Source organism: Tachysurus vachellii, chromosome 1 (assembly GCF_030014155.1).
Source record: "Tachysurus vachellii isolate PV-2020 chromosome 1, HZAU_Pvac_v1, whole genome shotgun sequence".
NCBI lineage: Eukaryota > Metazoa > Chordata > Actinopteri > Siluriformes > Bagridae > Tachysurus > Tachysurus vachellii.
In genome coordinates, this window is record NC_083460.1 from 7,609,951 (window position 1) to 7,625,547 (window position 15,597).

A 15,597-nucleotide genomic window follows, 5' to 3' on the forward strand; every position below is an offset into this window, starting at 1 on the left:
CTGTGCAGTCCATACAGATGATGTGCATGTGTATGTTGTGCTCAGTACAGTTCAGTTCAGTTATTAAGGAGTCTGATGGCTTGTGGGAAGAAACTGTTACACAGTCTGGTTGTGAGGGCCCGAATGCTTCGGTACCTTTTTCCAGACGGCAGGAGGGTGAAGAGTGTGTGTGAGGGGTGTGTGGGGTCATCCACAATGCTTTTGGCTTTGCGGATGCAGCGTGTGGTGTGTGTCCATGATAGAGGGAAGAGAGACTCCAATGATCTTCTCAGCTGTCCTCACTATTCGCTGCAGGGTCTTGCGATCCGAGATGGTGCAGTTCCCAAACCAGACAGTGATGCAGCTGCTCAGAATGCTCTCAATGGTCCCTCTGAAGAACATGGTCAGGATGGGAAGCGGTCTTGTAGTTTGTGATGCCACATGTGCCGGGTGTCTCCGCTGTCCTGGAAGTGGCTGTGGATTGTCTGGGTGTGTGCACACTTTGCCTCTCTGATGGCTTGGGACAGTTTGGCCCTTGCTGTTCTTAGGGCCGCCCTGTCTATTGTCTCTAGTCCTCAGCAGCGCACGCACATTTGCAGTCATCCACGGCTTCTGGTTGATGGTCTTGGAGACGGTCACGTCATCAATGCACTTGCCGATGTAACTGGTCACCGATGACACGTACTCCTCCAAGTTGACAGAGTTAAAAAGCATTTTAGTGAAATTTTGTCCTTCTGGAAAGTATGTTTATTTACTGTATACTTGGTAGGGGCTCCTTTTGCTTTCATTACTGCCTCAATTTGGTGTGGCATGGGGGTGATCAGTCTGTGGCACTGCTGAGGTGGTATGGAAGCCCAGGTTTCTTTGATAGTGGCCTTCAGCTCATCTGCATTTTTTGGTCTCTTGTTTCTCATTTTCCCCTTGACAATACCCCATAGATTCTCTGGCTGTGGGCAGGTGCCAAATCCTGCTGGAAAATGAAATCAGCATCTTTAAAAAGCTGATCAGCAGAAGGAAGCATGAAGTGCTCTAAAATTTCTTGGTAAACGGGTGCCGTGACTTTGGTTTTCAAAAAACACAGTTCACCAACACCAGCAGATGACATTGCACCCCAAATCATCACAGACTGTGGAAACTTAACACTGGACTTCAAGCAACTTGTGCTATGAGCTTCTCCACCCTTCCTCCAGACTCTAGGACCTCAGTTTCCAAATGAAATACAAAACTTGCTCTCATTTGAAAAGAGGACTTTGGACCACTGGGCAACAGTCCAGTTCTTATTCTCCTTAGCCCAGCTAAAACCCCTCTGACATTGTCTGTGGTTCAGGAGTGGCTTGACAATAGGAATACAACTGTAGCCAAATTCCTTGACTCATCTGTGTGTTGTGGCTCTTGATGCCTTGACCCCAGCCTCAGTCCTTTCCTTGTGAAGTTCACCCAAATTCTTGAATCGATTTTGCTTGACAAGCCTCTCAAAGCTGCGGTTCTCTCGGTCGGTTGTGTATCTTTTTCTTCCACACTTTTTCCTTCCACTCCGCTTTCTGTTAACATGCTTGGATACAGCACTCTGTGAACAGCTTCTCTGGCAATGAATGTTTGTGGCTTACCCTCCTTGTGAAGGGTGTCAACGATTGTCTTCTGGACAACTGTCAGATCAACAGTCTTCCACCATTTTGATGGCTCAGGAAACCTTTGCAGATGTTTTGAGTTGATTAGCTGATTGGCATGTCACCATATTCAATTTTTTTTGAGAAATGTGAGCCAAAATCATCACAATTACAAGTACCAAAGACTTAAACTACTTCAGTCTGTGTGTACTGAATTTATATGATAGCACAATTTCACTATTTGAGTTGAATTACTGAAATGAACGAACTATTCCCCGACATTCTAATTTATTGAGACGCACCTGTATATTGTAAGGCTTTTTGCATTCAAACGAATGTAACGCGGCACTAAACGCCACCTCTAGGCGGCGGTATGGAGCACGATCCGAATGTATGGGCTGTTTATAGCAGAAGAAGATGCTAAGTAGCAATGGTGCTAGACTAAACATAGATGCTAAGTCGACATGTTACCCGAATCTGATATATAGCGTTTTATATAGAAGAAAGAAAAAAGTTATAAGAATATAAAATGGCGAATGAGGAGGCGCTGAAGTCTCTCATGTTTACGCTAAGCTACATGCTAATGAAACGGCGCAGGGACATAAACAATGCAGAGACACAGAGACGACGTGAGGTTCAAAGACGTGTCAGACACAGACAGTATTTCTTACAGAGACAAAGAAGGATGATTATGGTAATATTAGTTGTATTTTTTTATTTTTTTTTATCTGTATAAACAAATTTCTAGTTATAGTTCAATGTAAAAATGTATTTGAATAACAAATATTATTTTATATATTTTTGGCAGTAGTTATTTTTTTACTTAAATTTAAAGTGGAATTGGTAATTTATATAAATATTTTTTCTTGTATTTTCAGATGCTGATAGCTCAAGGCACACGTCCTATCACTGTGGCACGCACTCGTGCTTGGTCCAACACGCCAAGCACTGATTGGTGGGAGCGAGTAGCCCTAACAGAGTTCCAGCCCTCTGATTGGTTGGAGCGGTTCCGTATGAGCAAAGAGACCTTCTTTCACCTTTGCAACAAGCTGAAGCCGTGGTTGGCACGACAGGACACATGTCTGCGCCCCGCTCTGCCTCTTGAGAAGCGTGTTGCCTTGGTGCTGTGGCGTCTGGCATCAAACGTCGAGTACCGCACGATTGGAGAGCTGTTCGGTGTGGGACGCTCGACTGTCTGCAAGTGCGTACGTGAGGTGTGCCATGCAATTGGAGCCACGCTGCGCCCACTGTACCTCCGTGAGCCAAGTGAACAGGAGCTGGAAGACGCTGTACGCCTGTTTAGCACTCGCTGGGGCTTTCCACACTGTGTGGGCGCCGTCAGCAGTCTTCATGTACCCATTATCGCACCAGCCACTGACGCTGATAGCTACTGGAACAGCCGTGGATGGCATTCAGTCATTACCCAAGGTGCAGTTAATGGCCTCGGGCAGTTCTGGGATGTGTGTGCAGGTTTCCCAGGTGGCTCAGATCCTGTATCAGTTCTGCAGAACTCCTCTCTCTGGACTCTGGGGTGTGAGGGTAGGCTATTGCCCCAGTCTCTACCTCGAAACTTTATGGGCAAGCAGTTGGGTTCTGTAGTCCTGGGGGATGCTGGATATCCTCTTCAGTCCTGGTTACTGAAAGCCTATGACAAGTTGGACAGTCTCACAGCTGAGCAGCATGCCTTCAACCGGCGCCTGGAGAGAGCACATGCAATTGTTGATGAGGCGTTCTTGAGGCTCAGGGCACGCTGGCAGTGCCTGTTAAAGAGGAACGATTGCCACGTAGACGGGGTGCCAGCCATGATCGTGGCATGCTGCGTGTTACACAATATGTGCGAGGTGCATGGCGACGAGTTGGCAGAGGAATGGTTAGAGGCAGCGAGGCGGGAGGAGAGCCCCATGCCCACTCACATGGCGCCCATCTTGGACGACGATCCAGCCGGGGAGGATGTGCGAGAACTCTACTGCCAATATTTCCTACAGCAGGAGCATCAGCAGAACCAGCAAGAGCAACAGGAACAGTAAAACATTCGTATTCTACTGCATTGTTAACGCTGGCGATTAACAGCATTTACTAGATGTTCTTATTCAGAGGGACTTACAGAAGTGCATTGGAGCAACAGGGTGATGTGGGTGAACTCATTGTGATTGAACACCAACACCATGTTGTTTTTTTTCCTAAATTTTTAGAATTTTAAATCTGATTTACTGTGAATATTTTGTACTGCAGTAGAGCTACAGACCAACTAGAGCAACAGGACTGAAGAGGAACTTCTGTCCATCACTTTTTAGACCAGGTTTACATTTGTGCTTAATAACATCAATGGAAACGCACACATTTAAAAAAAAAAAGCCCAAAAATCACAAATGTACTTTTATCACAATTTTACTACATAGCCTGCTGTGGTGTGGTGTTCATAATATTTGAATTATTGTTTATTATATAAAATGAGTCATGGTAATAGGAACTATTGTTGTGATGTAATATGATAATAAAGTTTATTAACATACATATTTGTTTTGGTAGGTCACAAGGAAAAGTGTCACAAATCTCAGTCCACTTTTAATTATTAATACAGCATAAAAGATTCATAAAAGATTAATACAGCATAATAGCGGCTCTGAGATACAGTCAAAATCAAAACAGTGTCGAATGTGTAATTTATATTTTGTGGGTTTGAATAAATAAATGTACTTCATATAGCAAATTATGACTATTCAAGTATTTTTTTTTTTTTTTTTTCTTCTTATACTATCATGTAAAGCTTCCATGCGAGGTATTTGATGCTGTGTGATTCAGAGCTATTATGATTATTTTGCTGCACATAGAGATAGTGACAGTAAAATCCACTCACATGCACACACTCATACTCATACTGATCTCCACACACAGCAGGCCAAAGTGATTCATTTCATCACAGTGTTTATCTGGACCTTTCTCTTTTTTGAATCTTTTTTCAAATATACGTCAAAGGATGAGAATAAGGTTGTGGTTTCTCCTGCATACTGTATGTGCCATGTCTTAGCAGTTGTGAACAGGTGATTGTAGCTGCTCAACAGCCTATTTCTCTTGAAGATAATAATACAAATGCAGAAACATTACCACACAGTGTTTAGTCCGTTGCTACGAAGGTATCCGTATCAGTTACAGCTTTAACACCGATTTTAATGAAAAAATGTTTAATAAATATTTCCCTATAAAAAGCTTCACTCTCAGCCCCTGAATGTTTTTTTTACTTCAGAAACAATAAAATATTACAATGAATTCAGTTTATATAAAACAAAGCCAGGATTGTTGTCAGAGCTGGCATCATAGAAAATTAATTCACATCTTCTGACCAATCAGATTCAAGAATTCAACCACACCATGCTAGCACTTGTAATATTAAAGGAATGCATGTTAAGACATTAGGTGCTCAGACCTGCTCCTGAAGGTGTAAAAATGGTAGCCTTATGAAACAGATTACTTTTCCAGCAGCTTATGACGTTGAACCCTTGCAGCCAGGATTATCACATGACAGAGTGAAGAGTCCAAACATATTCATAAGACGTTACTGAACTGCTCATGAAGACCTGTTCAAACATTTTCTGGGGTTCCTGTTCTCAGCAGACATGTTGCATCCGGCCTTGATCGGGGTCTTAGTGTTCAACATCGTTATAATCGTCATGGAGTGGACTTATATTATCAGCTCGATCATGAGAGTGGATGACGACTGAAAAGAATTAGATCGGTTAGATAACATAACAGAGGAGCATGCGAGCATTTATTCAAAACATTTACATAATTGGAAATGCAGTTAAGATGTTTCATTAAGGTAAGGACACAAACTTTTTTGTTTTGTCTGGATGCCTTTCTGATATAATAAGTTTGACCCTGAAAGAATCTTTCAATACTTTCTTTTGAATCTAGCGTCTAAAAGGCTCAGAAACCAAACTGTATAAATAGAAATGCCATCATAGAGGAGTTACATAAGTCTTCACTGTGGAAATTAAGATTTGTACCTGTAATTGTAACTGTAAATGTAAGTTTTTTTTATATAAACCATCCTCTATGTGATTAACATTTCTTTGTAAACCCACACAGAGTTACTTTTCCAAACTTTGGTAGCCGACAGTGTCGTATATGATGTCTGCCATGTTTCCTTTTCATCTAGGGTTAACCTTGCGACTGCTTCTCGATCCAGCTCGATTTTGCTTAAATTGTCCTTAAGTTAAATTGATTTGCACTGAAGTAATTTTCCCCTATGTGTGGAGAGTATTAGGACTCATAATATAGTATCATGCCGGAGACACAAAAACAAGATAAGATACACTTCATTGTGTTTTCTCTTGGATTTGTGATAGAGGAAGTTTTATCTGTTTGGTTCTAACCTCTAAATTTCACTTAGGTTGTGACAAACTGACCTTAAGAAATGCATCTCACACCTCATATGCACAGTATGAAAACCAGAACCAAAATGGAGACACTGTGTACTTTGAGAATTATAAACCTCCAGCGTTTGACTCCGTTGCTATCCCCTGCTGTGTTCTGTATGTTCTGGTCATGATCATGCTGGTACTGGCCACCTACACCATAATAGGCCACTTTATTTACTCAGTCTATTGCAGGACCTGGCTGATAGCTCAGCGTATCAATCCTGTATCAAAGGTTCATCTGTGTAGCATGTGATTTGACCTTGGAGACCATCTTATGTCTACTGTTTTTGACACCATCGTGATTTCTTTTTTATTTCTCTAGACCAGGAATCTGGTCCTAAAGCTAAAGTGATGGATGCAAATGGACACTGTGAGGGAAAGCTGGATGATGATGATGATGATGATGATGATGATGAAGCAAAAGAAGAAAAGAAAAAAGGAGGATGGATGAAGAATTGTAGGCTGGAGTATAGTGAGCTTGTCCTAATCATGGTATAAAATGTTGGTATATAAATTATTTATGGCGCTATGAGTCTTTCTTTTTTCTCTGATCTGAATATAATAATTGGCAGATTTGTGTTTGACATAATCTCAGACCTTGTATGGTTATGAGACTTAAGCAGATATTTGAACCCTGTACAACATGTAAATCCACAATCTGCACTTAGATAAATATGCAATGTCTTTCTTACTGCACAATTTAAATTTTATTCTAACTGCTGCCCCAAAAAAGAATGATACTTAATTTCTAACTACAATATCCCATTACTCATAGTTTTATGAAACTGTTCTCTGAAAATTTCTACCAATATTAATTTAAATAAAGTTTACAGACCCTATTAATCTGTGTGTGTGTTATAATTCGTATATATATAGTATAATAATTTGTAGCACTCTATAGAGCAAATGTTTAAATTTATCTAATAAATGTTCACATCTATGTGAAAATGATTATCTATGTAACAGATGCTTGATTAGGTTCCTCAGTAAACAAATACTCTGACTCATCATGTTGTGTCTGAATTACCTCTTTATCCACTACTAATGCCCTGAACAGCTATACAGCTTACAATTTTACAATCAGGGTCAGATACAGTGGCCAGTGGTAATTAAAGCTTGATTAATATCAGAGATCTGAATCGTGTATGAAAATGTATGTGTTTATATTAAGGTTTGACTTCTCTGCAGAATGAATCACAATCTACTGAAGTTCATATCGCAGGCTTATGTATAAATGTCTTTCCATTCTATACGTATACTATATGCGCATGTAAAGTCTATAGCTATAATTTTCATTAGGAGTGCTAGCTGACAAGCTAACAAGACAGGTTTTCTGACAGGTGTGAGGGATAAATCACATTCATAACAAAGTTTGTGCTTGGATTTGTCACATTTGTAAATGTTACATATCTTTTCTTCTAATATTATATAGCTTACTAGCTTACTAGAATGAAGTAACCTGGTAAATGAAAATGATTTTAAGTCCTTCATAAATGTTCCTAACCTTTAGGGCTAATGCTATCTCAAAAACAAATGTTAGTTAATATGAATTTTAATGGGAATTGTCCTAAAACTTCATTGCCTTTTACCTGACAGAGTGTCAATGACAAATGTTTTTAAATAATGATCACAATCTTTACTACTAGTCCAAGCTGGAGAGATAACATTATTTGATCTGACAGGATTTTCATTTGGAATAGAATGTTAATGCTAGCTGCTTTACAGTATTAAGCTAATCCTGGCATTTAGTACAACAATAAGTCATATTTTAAGCATATTATCAAATGTCAATATGCTTTACAGCCCATATAAAGCTGAATAGCTAACATTATCTAACTCGACAGGATTTTCATTAAGAGTAGATCACTTATACTAGAAATCTTACGAATATGAACTAACCCTGGTAGATAAATAATATTTAGTGATAGCTGGATAGCAAACATTTGATAACCTTACAGGATTTCTATTAGGATATAATGTATTTATAAATGCTAATTATTACCCCTATTATTAATATAAGCTAGATTACTGGAATAAGATAATCCTACAGTGTAATAAAATAATTTTTATTTATTTATATATGTATATTAACAATTTCTCCTGATAATTTTAGCCAGATAACATGCGTTAACCTGACAGGATTTCAGAGAGGATTGTCAGTCTTACACATGTTCATAATCTTCACAGGTAATGCTAGCCTGCTGGCTAATATTAAATAAGATGGAAACAGATTTGCATTTTTAGACATTAACATCTGTCTTTTAAAATAAGTTAGCAAAAAACAAACAAACAGACAAACAAACAAAAAGCTTTTTCTCTAACTTTGGTTTCAGCAGCATTTGCTATGATTGATCATTTAATAAAAAAAAATGTTATTTTGCTGATTAATGTGACCTATTGAAGTTTATATGTAATAATAAATAAATATCAATACTAAAATAGACTAAAATCTGTAATAGACTTATTGTAACGGTTCTGTTGGCTAGGTATTTTAGATTATAATATATGAGTGTAAGGTGTTAATCCGTATCTGCTGAAGGATAATACCTTTGACCTTGTGAGTCTTAACCAATTTCAACAGTGGACATGGTACAGTATAGGCAGTGCATGTATAAGCACTGAGCCATATCAGGGTCTTGATATATATATAAAGATCCACACTAAAATAAAACAAGAAAAAGCTAAGAAAGAAGAGAGGACATTACTGTGCAGTTTATCCTAAAAGAATGGCATCATAAGTGGACTATATTTCATTCCTGAGGTATGTACTATACTATAGTTCCATTTGGTCTGTATGTTTGTTTATGTGAGTAGTCATCTAATACTTGCTTGATCTTAATGGATATTCAAAATATGCTAAAAAATGTCATATATTAGCAGAACAACATGTCAATGCCTCGAAGCAACGGTGGTCAGCTGATCTCCAAAGCCTCATTCAACACCATGGCAGGTCCTCTTGAACCTTCAGATCTCAAACCTCCAAGTGAGGATGAGGTGTTTTTTAAGAACTATATCCCCCCAGCTCGAGATGCCATCCATATGCCAATCCATGTGCTTTATATGGTCCTGGCCACCATTATCATAATCATGACCCTCTACGCCATCATCGGTCACCTCATCAAAGATCTGCTCCATGATTTAACAGGTAATATAATTTTTTTTTGGCTATCATTGGTAATTGTATTAATTGTGCTTTCATTTTACAAATTTCTTAAAATTGATGGTAAAAAAGATTGGCTCTTTGACCTTAGAAGACCCATTTGTCATAGAAGGGCTGTGGCAACAAATACTGTCGGAAAATCATGGAAACAATGATACTAATGATGTTAGGTAAATAAGGATCTTCAGTGGCACTGTTCTGAAGAACCATAACTTCTGGCACTTTTATCTTAAATATGATATCACTGTTAGTATTTTTAACATTAATTAGATACAAATACTAACAGTATTGTAAGATTAATAAGATTAATCTACAATGATTAGCAATAACACATTTAAAATGTTCTATTGCTAATCATTGTAGATTAATATTTTTGAAATCGACACAAAGTAATTCTGATAAACAGGCTATTCTTGCTCTGAATTTTCAGTATTAACCTCTAAAACGGATCATAGTAATCAACCACCTGTCTCTTTCATCAGACTGGTTGTTAGGTGAGCAGCCGGAGGAGGTGGAGATAAACTTTTTAGAGGCAAGAGATAAATTCATGGCAGACTGGTGCCCAGAAACTACCCCTGAGCTGGAGGAACTAGCTAGAGCCGAGCAGATAAAAGTGGTCATGGAAAGCAGCAACCACACTCCAGCTATCTGGGTCATTTCAGATGTGAGCGAAACACGTCCTCCACGCGCTGGACCACGTGTGGCATTTCATAAAAACACATGAGCTACAGTATGTATTGGCTACTTTCTGGCACTTCGCAAAAGGAACCTGCAAGAAATGCTATAAAGCAAAGATGCTTTCAAAAGAATAATTACATAAAATGCTTCACCACAAAAATACTACACAGAACTGTAAAGAAAGAAAGTCAATATTTGGTGTAACAACATTTTTTTCAATAGTAGTCTCAGCTACAATTTGTGTGGTTTATTAAAAAATATCTGCTTTTTACTCCACCTCTTAGAGAATATGATGCTATTCATTCATTCATTCATTCATTCAGTCATTCATTCAAAACCCAGCAGCCTTGATTATGATTGAGTGGTCTACTACATAATGTGTTGCTTTCTTTACTGGCATGCACACTGGCATTTCTGTGACATTCAATTTTGTTTGGAAATATAAAATGTTTTTTTTTTTTGTACTGGATCAATAATATGTATCATTGAACTCATAATAAACATCCCTGTAAAAGCGTGCTTGCACAGTACTGGATGTACAGTCCTATATTCTACATATTTTCTATACTTTCTAAAGCAACCGGTTTTTGTATAAGCAACAGCACTGTTATTACTGTAATATGTCTTATATGCATTGTACACATCTACACTATGTAACACAAGGAACAATATGCTCTTACTTAGCACTAATGCTAACCTTTATATAACATCCTGTATAAAAGATACAGTTTACCATCCATGTCCTGGGTATTTTTGTGTGTGTTTATTGTCCAGTCGTTTCACACTGTTGTGTATTTGCACTTTATGAGGTCTTGACCATGGTCCTGAAAGAAGCCATACAGAGGAATGCCAATAAAATCCCACTTAACACTCGACAAATATGCTTATATAAACGTGATCAATTTCCAGGGGATCCCCTTGCAAGATTTTATTTAGGTCACAAAGACACACAGCCACGTGTAAACAAATGTAGGACACCCCCGTAGCTGCAAACCGCGCGAGAGGTGGCGCGAGATAACGGTGCTCAGCATCCTCACATTCGTCGCCCTTTTTCTCTCGTCTCAGACACAATGCAGTGATGGAACGCTTCGATTAGAGCGTTTCAGGAGAAAATAATCACTTGTCCTTTTTTGTTTTACTGTGGATCTGAAGAACCGGATTGAAAATGTAGGAAAGAAGGACACACAGGGCTGAGGTTTGCTCAGAATGGAATGGACTGATAAAACCGGGTTACCGAGCTGGCCTGCAAGCGAGAGGTAAAGTGTCACCGTGCGTTTAAACAACCTTTATACGATTGTTGTTTGCAATGCATGAAAATCTTGCTTTGATTTGAATTATTTAGAGATATTTCATGCGGGCCTCTAAACAGGCTGTAATTCACACCTACATCCCCACATCCATCTCTACTATGTGTTTAACGTGGCTGTTTGTTGTTTTTTTCCCTTTCGAGATATCATTGAATCGGTAACCGTATCGTGATAGTAGGAAAATAAATGCATGCCTTATTTGTACTACAGCCTTAGGGATTTTGTAATTGGTTATTTTCTCAGTCTACACCGTTTCCTGAACTAATTCGAATTACAATTACAAATATGAACTAATAACAAAGAGCGTGTTATTGACTGATTGATTGATATTGTGAAACAGCTGTTTGACCAGAGGGAGTCACGTGACACACGAGGAAGCACCGAATCCCAAATCCCTTTCTCTTCCCTTTGTAGGCATACTACACTTACATTTACAGCATTTAGCATTTACGCCCTTATAAAGAGCGACTTACATTTTTATTTATTTATTTATTTATTTTTTATACAACTGAACAATGGAGGGTTAAGGGCCCTGCTCAGGGGCCCAGCAGTGGCAGAAAAAGTGGTGAAAATGAGAAAATGAAAACTCTATTTCATCTTATTTTTCCAAAAGCAAGATTATATTCTGTTTTTTTTTAAACAAAAGTATATTTTTAATTCATATTAAATTAATTAATATTAAATTCTTTGTAGACCATTAAAAATGAAAGATTAACACACAATGCTTAGTTCTCCAAGCACACTGTATTCACTAATACACTTTATTTCAACAAGCATGCATTTTAAACAATTTATGTTCCACATCCCTTGGTGTGGCATGAAAAATTTTACCTGCTATGTAGCTTACTCTTGGTGTATGAGAGGCCTTTTTTTAAGGATTCAATCAAATGATAGTTTGCCTACACACATGCGATCAGATTTTTTACACGTTAGAAATGTTTGCTATTTCGTGTCTCGCTGCCAGTCGTCTCCACCTACCACTGTTTAACTGTTTGAAATAGAGTAGGCATACAGCTGTTTAAACATCACAGTATGAGTTCACTCAGAATCTCACGTGAATTCAGATATACAGGGACAAGACCGTTTTTAAAGGTGCATTTTTCCATAATTAAAAATAAAACACCAAAACATTTTTCTCCAACTGTCAGGGAACATTTATTCTGAAAATCAGAAACGAATATTTTTATACGCCTGGTACAAGTAAATTATTTTAGGTGCAATGCCACACAGGACAGCACATTGACCAAAGAGTGCAATACAATGCAATATACAATACTATACTAATCAGTGCAGTGAAATACGGTGTAGTAAAGTGCAATACAACGCAAAGGAATACAATGAAATACAATATAAGTTGACATGCTTTTCTGCAAGCCAAGTTTGTAAAAAGTGATTATATATGTTACTATATCCTTTCTGGTCCTCATCCTCTGATGTCTCATACAACGAAGGTGTTTGCACCGACATGCCACTTTCCTGTTATTTTCTAAACTCTGTTGTGTGTGGAAATCTCGTGATATTAACAGATTTCGATATACTCGGTATATACATAAAAGTATCAAAACCACACTTCATTCAGTTGTTATATGAACATTACCCAAAGCTTTTGGCCTGTATCTGAATGTTTTTGTTTGTTGTTGTTTTTTTATTATCTAATTAGAAAACTGCATGTATGCACTGGTGTATTAATAAAGTGGACAGTGAATGTGAAAAGATTTAGCCTGTCTCCTATAGCTATTATTATTGTTTTTGTCATTTATTCAGTAATGCAATTGCACAATAACAACAACAGTTTTTAAGTCTAATTATTCAAGTGAGATAATAATAAACTTTTAATTATTTGATTATATTTATAGCATATATAAATTGTAACACATTTGACACTAGAATTCTCATGAAACATAAAAAATATCTAAAATCTAAATTTTAGCATGAATTTAAAAGTTAATTGCTACAATAATTCAATACAGCTCTACTCTTTTTTTTTCTTTATATCAGAAAACATATTTAAATATTCATCAGACATTTTTTTACACTGGAAGAAGTCTGTAGCATTAAAACCCCTGAGCAAAGCTGTCTTCAGTTAGAAATAAATCTCCAAACATGCATGCAGGTAAAATTCTCTGTATATCTGTGAGGATTTGTTAGATTTCTTTTTTTAAATGTATCAGTTTGGGAGCTTTGGGTTGTCCCCACCTTTTTAAGGTGTCAGAGCACTTCATTTAACTGTTAATGCCAAGCCCAGGATCTTTTTTCACACTTTTTCAATAGGTTTTTTTACTCCCAGATATATGCAGCCAATCATTGCTATTGGTATTAAACAGCATCCCACTGGTTTCACACTGCTGTGTCACAATGCAGTTCTCAGTCTGTGATAATCGGCTAAAATGCATTGCAATGCAATGCTCTGGGTGCCATTACTTAAAATTCCTTTTTTAATTCAAATCCAATTGTCTTTCAGACAGCAGTGTGAGTTTGAGTGATAGGAACAAAACAAATGCTGATGCTTGAGTGTACTTGCTAATCGTTGTGTCTGGATGCATTCTTGTATTTGGAGTGCTATGTAGTAATGATATTAGAAGCTCTATAAGGCAGAGAGGAGTGCTTCCATATTCTGACCTACTTCATCTAGCCTACTTTTTTATTCAAATTCCTACCATGCAACAATTGTTATAAAACAGCAGAAAATTCATCAGACAAGCCTTTCTTCCTTTTCAATGTTATGTTGATTTTTTTTGTACATTTTAACTAACATTTGTACAAAACATTGTTTTGAACGGACCTTATGTAAGAAGTCCCAGAACTTTGTATCCTCTGTATCCCTTTGTATACTCAGGCATCATAGCTTCTCACATTCTTGATATCGCTGAGATATGAGATTAAGACTATAGTAAGCCAGTTTGTTGGACATGTTGTGTGACAAAAGGAGATTGTTTTGTAAGTATATGCTTGGCATGAGCTAATAAAACAGGCCTTTTTTAAATATCCATGTATGTAAAAGTTTTTTTCCTTATATTAAGGTACTTAATAGATATACTATAATATATTTTGCCAAAAGGGCAGACAGAACCTTATATACATATATATATACGAATTCATATATTTATATTGTTGTTGATGACCAAAACAAAATTTTAAATAAATAAGAAATAGTTTGCATGGTCTGTATATATGCATAATATAACAAGATGCATGTATGTTTGGACCCAGCAGCTGTGTTTTTATTTAAATGGACACACACACACACACACACACACACACACACACACACACACACACACACGCACACACGCACACACAGACACACACACACACACACACACAGTTATATAATCGGACCATTTTTTCTGTATAATTGAGATAATATATTTCACCAAAGGCTGATATTGAAATAATTTAAAATGTAATGCACAAATCAATAGATTTAGCAAATTTTGCAATTAAAAATACATAGACATACTAGTTGGTTAAATGCCTTTTCTTATTCTGGGTCTAGTCAGATTATAGATAAGTTGTATTCCTCTAATTGTCACTCCTAGAGGACTTTGAGTTGTTTTGTGATTGCTGCAGCCAGAACTGTTCGATTTTGCATCTGCTTTGCAGTGCAGGCTCTTGTGTTATTTGGCTGAAAACTAATTGAATTAGAAAAATTGCAAGCACCGGATTCTTCTTCGTTTTAGGGCTCATAATGCTTGAATTGGTCCCAACGTCTTGTCTTGAAAACAAGTCCTTGTCTTATGTTTGTTGTAGGTGAAATAATAGCCTAACCTCTCTTTATTTCTTCATCACTCTGCTGCTTAATGATATGTGATATACAGATATGTGCACATGTAAATGTATGTTGCTGATTTTTTGTTATATTTTCAGGGAATGCATTGTCGACCAACTGGGCAATGTGTGCAGGAACACGGGTCACATGACAGGTAAGAAACTGCTAAATAGGGAGCATCAGAGAAAATTAGTAGATTATAGATTATAGATTATAGATGATAAATATACTCTCTCTCTCTCTCTCTCTCTCTCTCTCTCTCTCTCTCTTTCTCTCTCTCATTCTCTCTCACTCAGTTTTTCTTGAAGATTACAATCTGGTTCTTCACACTTCAGAGTCTTAACAGAATACGTTTTTCAAATAGTTTTTTTTTTTTTTTTCGGAAGAAAATTATTAAGAGTTTATGAAAGAGTTTAGAAGTTTAGAAGTGAAAACTTCACTCTTGATGCATGTATTTTTAATTCCGGTCTGTTCATCTCCAGATAATTTGAGTGATGATGGAGAGAAAGCACCACCGCTTCAAGCTCACACACTGAGAGAATTTGAACAGGTGAACCTACTATATCTTTTCAATACTTCTTTTTTATATTACTACTTTTTATATTAAAAAATATTCCAATAAGCCATGTTCCATAAATTCATGAATACAATAGTTATTCTATATAAATGTTAATGTCTG

The 15,597-nt window shown here is 37.2% G+C and overlaps 3 protein-coding genes across 3 annotated transcripts in view; all 3 read left to right on the top strand.

The window, feature by feature from the left end:
• The first annotated feature begins 1,919 nt into the window (after positions 1-1,919).
• Positions 1,920-4,777, top strand: LOC132846203 (uncharacterized). Its single transcript, XM_060870817.1, has 2 exons — positions 1,920-2,280; positions 2,465-4,777. The coding sequence occupies exons 1-2, from the start codon at positions 2,116-2,118 to the stop codon at positions 3,611-3,613; spliced, it is 1,314 nt and encodes a 437-aa protein (XP_060726800.1). The 5' UTR covers positions 1,920-2,115; the 3' UTR covers positions 3,614-4,777.
• Positions 4,778-8,615: 3,838 nt separating this feature from the next.
• Positions 8,616-9,923, top strand: LOC132862896 (uncharacterized). The gene is made up of 3 exons (XM_060895311.1): positions 8,616-8,765; positions 8,885-9,149; positions 9,647-9,923. Exons 2-3 carry the CDS (start codon positions 8,891-8,893, stop codon positions 9,886-9,888), a joined length of 501 nt encoding a protein of 166 aa, XP_060751294.1. The 5' UTR covers positions 8,616-8,765; positions 8,885-8,890; the 3' UTR covers positions 9,889-9,923.
• A 987-nt stretch (positions 9,924-10,910) lies between these two features.
• LOC132846214 (myomegalin-like) overlaps positions 10,911-15,597 on the top strand; it is a 54,831-nt gene continuing 50,144 nt past the window's right edge. Inside the window, exons 1-3 of the mRNA XM_060870853.1 lie at positions 10,911-11,098; positions 15,017-15,072; positions 15,401-15,468. Coding sequence (XP_060726836.1) covers positions 11,049-11,098; positions 15,017-15,072; positions 15,401-15,468 — 174 coding nt within the window. The 5' untranslated portion in view covers positions 10,911-11,048. The remainder of the gene's footprint in view (positions 11,099-15,016; positions 15,073-15,400; positions 15,469-15,597) is intronic.

What these genes read in the sequence shown, in the direction of transcription:
- LOC132846203 (XM_060870817.1), top strand. Translation starts at nt 2,116, where the DNA reads ATGGCGAATGAGGAGGCGCTGAAGTCTCTCATGTTTACGCTAAGCTAC. An exon ending in GACAAAGAAGGATGATTATG is followed by an intron (nt 2,281 to 2,464) that starts GTAATATTAGTT and finishes TTGTATTTTCAG; the next exon opens with ATGCTGATAGCTCAAGGCAC.
- LOC132862896 (XM_060895311.1), top strand. Translation starts at nt 8,891, where the DNA reads ATGTCAATGCCTCGAAGCAACGGTGGTCAGCTGATCTCCAAAGCCTCA. An exon ending in TCTGCTCCATGATTTAACAG is followed by an intron (nt 9,150 to 9,646) that starts GTAATATAATTT and finishes CTCTTTCATCAG; the next exon opens with ACTGGTTGTTAGGTGAGCAG.